Source organism: Xenopus tropicalis, chromosome 6, assembly GCF_000004195.4.
Source record: "Xenopus tropicalis strain Nigerian chromosome 6, UCB_Xtro_10.0, whole genome shotgun sequence".
Classification (NCBI taxonomy): Eukaryota; Metazoa; Chordata; class Amphibia; order Anura; family Pipidae; genus Xenopus; species Xenopus tropicalis.
In genome coordinates, this window is record NC_030682.2 from 27217242 (window position 1) to 27221447 (window position 4206).

The 4206-nt window shown below is 50.8% G+C and overlaps 1 protein-coding gene across 1 annotated transcript; it reads left to right on the forward strand.

Annotated features, from left to right (window-relative positions):
• Nucleotides 1–1549: 1549 nt before the first annotated feature.
• On the forward strand, nt 1550–3465 carry skida1 (SKI/DACH domain containing 1; the record flags this gene model as incomplete). Its single annotated transcript, NM_001126649.1, is given in 2 exon segments — nt 1550–3458; nt 3461–3465. Coding segments are annotated over 2 exon segments (1442 nt in total), but the record flags the coding sequence as incomplete, so codon positions are not given.
• Nucleotides 3466–4206: the final 741 nt, after the last annotated feature.

The window sequence follows — 4206 nt, forward strand, 5'->3', positions numbered from 1 at the left end:
CTGAGAGTACGTTTATATTAGCAGGAGTCAGTGCGCATCTGCTCAGTACATCGCTGCTGCCTTTGCAATCTGGGTGCAGCGCTCATTAAAATTGCCAATCTATTTAAAATGTCCAGAGCAGTGTGAGTGAGTGTGCTAGGTGCAAGTATAAATGAAAACCACGATTTACATTCTACAATAGGCTCTCTAGTGGGTGAATTAACCTTTAGATTGGGGCTCATACAAAATTAGATTTTTTTTTTTTCCATTGTTCTGCATTTCTTATATTCCATTAAACACAATGCTGCCCAGACTGTCGCAGGCAATCGCCTATCTGTAGGGGGAAAGACGATACCTTGTGTGCATTGTAACCCCATCTCCTTAGTGATTATCTCGGAGTGATTTTATTTTAATTAAAATTCCACGTCAGATCTTTCCAAACAATAAATAACACGACGGGAAAGTTTTCTGTGCCTTTGGAGTTTTTTTTTTTTCTTTGGTGGGTTGGAAATGTGTGGCTGATAGAATATAGAGGGGAGAGACAGTGGGGCTAAATGAAATGAGGAGCGATGTGAGAGGAAGGAGCACAACTCTGCAGCTCGCCTGGACAAACTCTACACAAGCACCTTTGATCATTGCCATTCGTGTTCCCTGTTGGAGCTAAAAGCCTCCAGCTCTCAGGGATCCCCATCTCTCAAGTCACTGCTATAGGACTGGGCGAGTCGGGCGACTAGTGGGGCGACTAGTGAGGCAAAGCACAGGAGCAGCTCACTTATTATATTTCCTATCCAATCCGGCTTGTTTCATTTTCACAAGTGTGCATATTGGTGTCTCATCAGTGTGCAATTGTGTGTGTGTATGTGTGTGTGTGTGTTTGTGATGTCAGAATGCTCTCTTGCACCGGGGGAAGTGCAGCCCTATACGTTGTGCAGCCTGCGAGCTTTTCAGCATAAAAGAATTTACTGAAAGAGGAAAATCATCGAGAAAGGGAAACAGTAAGTCCTCTCCTTTGTCCTTCCAGTGTGCGGGGTACCGGCAAATTTGCCACATAGCAGCACAATAGCAATTGTTACCTTATCCATATCTATATATTTGTATTACTGTATATATATATATAGTTATAGAGGTATGGGGTATTGCGCATATATAAAAGGCTCAGTACATAGCTATAAAGCGGAATGTATAGACAAAAAGGCATAGCTGGATATACATATGCCTCCAGATAGGTGAAGAGGAGATTCCTCTATAAAGACAGTGGTTCTACCTTAAACTAAAATAAATAAATAATCCCCCCCCCCCCCCCCCCATTTTCCAAGAGGTCCGGGGGATGTTTCGTATCTTGGATAGTTTTCTGAAAAGATTTATATAGTAAATGCATTATTTACTTTTGGAGGGGAGGTGGCAGTATAAGAGTATGCTAATTAGCCGGAGATTTTTTTTTTGGGGGGGGGTGGTAAGGGGTGGAATATCAATTTTTATTGCATCACCTGTCAGGAGTGTCCAATCAGCGTTGGCTTTAGGGGAATTAATTGATGAAGGTGTCTGCGGACGGGCTCACTTCACTCTGTCATTTTATTTGGAGCTAAAGCAGCGGCGGGAATAGCAGCTGGTCCGGGCTCTCTGCTGGGCACATTCCATTATCCGGGGGCCACTAATGGAGCAGGAGGCTTTAAAAGGACACAGGTATTGGGAACACAGTGGCTCTGCTGGCAAGCGCTCCAACAATGGGATTCTTTTATTGGTAGCATTTAGTCACAGAGGCGCCCAGCTGCCTGCTAGTCTGTGTGCATGTACAGGTAGGAGGCACATCTACTCGCACACATGCATGCAAACAGATATCTCTAGCTGTCTATATACACGTACACACGGCTGTCTGTGCATGTGTGGCTGAATGGATAGATACCCATAGCATTGCTTGCACGGAGAATAACAAGCCCTGTTGTTTGTTATGTTTTAGCAGGATGCCATGAGACTGACTAGGAGGCTGCCTTTGCGCTTTTGCTCGTTGCCTTGCCCATGTTGGGGATCGTCTGACCCGAGCAATGGGAGATCTGGAGTCGGGCTATGAAGTGGTGGATGGAGTGAAGCTCGGCTACCTGGTCATTAAGGGGAAGCAGATGTTCGCCCTGTCCCAGGTCTTCACCGATCTGCTGAAGAATATCCCCCGGACCACGGTGCACAAGCGCATGGATCACTTGCGAGTGAAGAAGCACCAGTGCGATGTGGAGGAGCTGCGCAAACTCAAGGCGATCAACTCCATCGCTTTCCATGCGGCCAAGTGCACTCTGATCTCCCGGGAGGACGTGGAAGCGCTGTACACCTCCTGCAAGACTGAGAGGGTCCTTAAAACAAAAAGGAGGAGGCTGAGCAGGGCCCTGGCAACAAAGGACTTGAGAGAGGAGCCCCCATCCCCCGACCCTTACTGCAGCTTTTGGAAGGAGGACAAACTTTGGCTCGGATTGAATGAATCGGCCCAGCCAATAAAGAGAAAACGATTCGGCGCCGCCGCCGTTGAGCCTGACGCGCTACCGGCGACTGATCTACCTCGTTTTTTTAGTAAATACACTGGCCACAGCTACCCCGGAATAGCCAGGATCCCTGGCAAAAGCCCCCTAAACTATGAAACTGCCCCAATCCCAGGAGACTGTGTAGCTGCCTTTCACTCCAGCCTGCCCTATCTCAGGGGCGTGCTGTGCAGCAAGCACCCAGCCTACTACTACCATTCCGCCATTGCCCAGCCCAAGCTCGCCTGCCCCACCACTTACAGGCACAGGAGGAAACGCTCGTCGGCTGACGCTAGAAAACTCCTGCTTCTGCCCAAGTCCTACAGATCCAAGGGGACCCCGGTGTGCCTGGAGCGCATCCACCTCATCCATGGCTTCTGCAGCCAGCACTTGGGCACCCTGCCGCCGGAGAGCAGCGACTCCGACTCCAGCTGTTACTCGGAGCTCGCTGCCAACGATTCGGACTTCGGCTCCAGCCTCTCCAGCAGCAGCAACTCCGGTTCCTCTGACGAGGAGGAGGAGGATGAAGAGGAGGGCAGCCTGTCCGAGTCCAGCGAGCTCAGCTCAGAGGAGGAGAGCACTTCGGACTCGGACAGCAGCTCTGCCTCCAGCCAGGTCTCGGTAGAGAGCATTCGCTTCCGCAGAACCAGCTTCTCCAGCCCGGCTGCTAAGTCGCCCCTGGCCCCCCCTAACCCCCTCTCCCATTTCCCCAGGTCCCCCAGCCCCGGTGCTGCCAGCAGGTTTGGGGAGAGCAAGGCAGCTCAATGTGAAATTAAATCCGAATCCCAGGAAGAGTGGTGCCAGCAGGGCTGGGGGGCCCCTGCCCCCTCTGCGTCTTGTCCTTCTGGCCTTGCAGAGATAAGGAGCGATAGGGCCTGCGGGGCCCCCCTGTCTCTCTCTGGGTTTCCTTCTAATGCAAAGAGAACTGACCTAGCCATTAACTGTGTTACACAGGGGGGCCCTTCACCTAGCCCAAAGAAAAACAATGACTTTCCCCAACAAAGAACCCACAGAGAGGCCAAGCAGTGCCTTCAATCAACTCTCACACAATGCGTGGAAAACAATACCCCGGCCCCCGGCCCCGCCACAAACTGTGTCTCTGTATCCGCCCGGACCCTGCAGAAAAGCCCCCAACTCCCAGCGGATTTGCCCACCGCCCCGGCGCTCAGTCCCAGCGGCTCCAATGGGGACCTATGCACTGATTTCCCCTATCTGCACAACGTCCGAATTAAAACCGAGGACAGCAGCGCTAACGACGAGTACGGGGCAAGCCAGCATAAGCTAATCTATGAGTGCAATGTTGCTAAGGACGAGACTGACAGCGACGGGGGTGAGAATAAATCACAGGGGGGGTTATTAAAAGCTAAGGAGGACTCTGAATGCACTGAACAACAAACCACTTCTCCCAATCAGCTCCCTCCATGCACTTTAGCTATCCCCAAACCTGAGGAAGGAGACTATAAATTTGGTGCTAAAGTCAGAAAGAATTACAGGACCCTGGTGCTAGGGAAACGAGCCCTCCTGCAGCCCTCGCCCGGCAAGCCAAATCTCAAATCAGCCAGGAGCCCTCGTCCCCAAGGGAAAAGTGACTTTTGTGAAGGAACACTGGATCGTTTTACAGTGACCAACAGGCGTAAAAGGTTAGCCAACAATGTAGCATCCACCCTAAAGAGACCCTTTAATTTCATGGCGAATTTCCCATGTCCACCATCGCTAATTATTG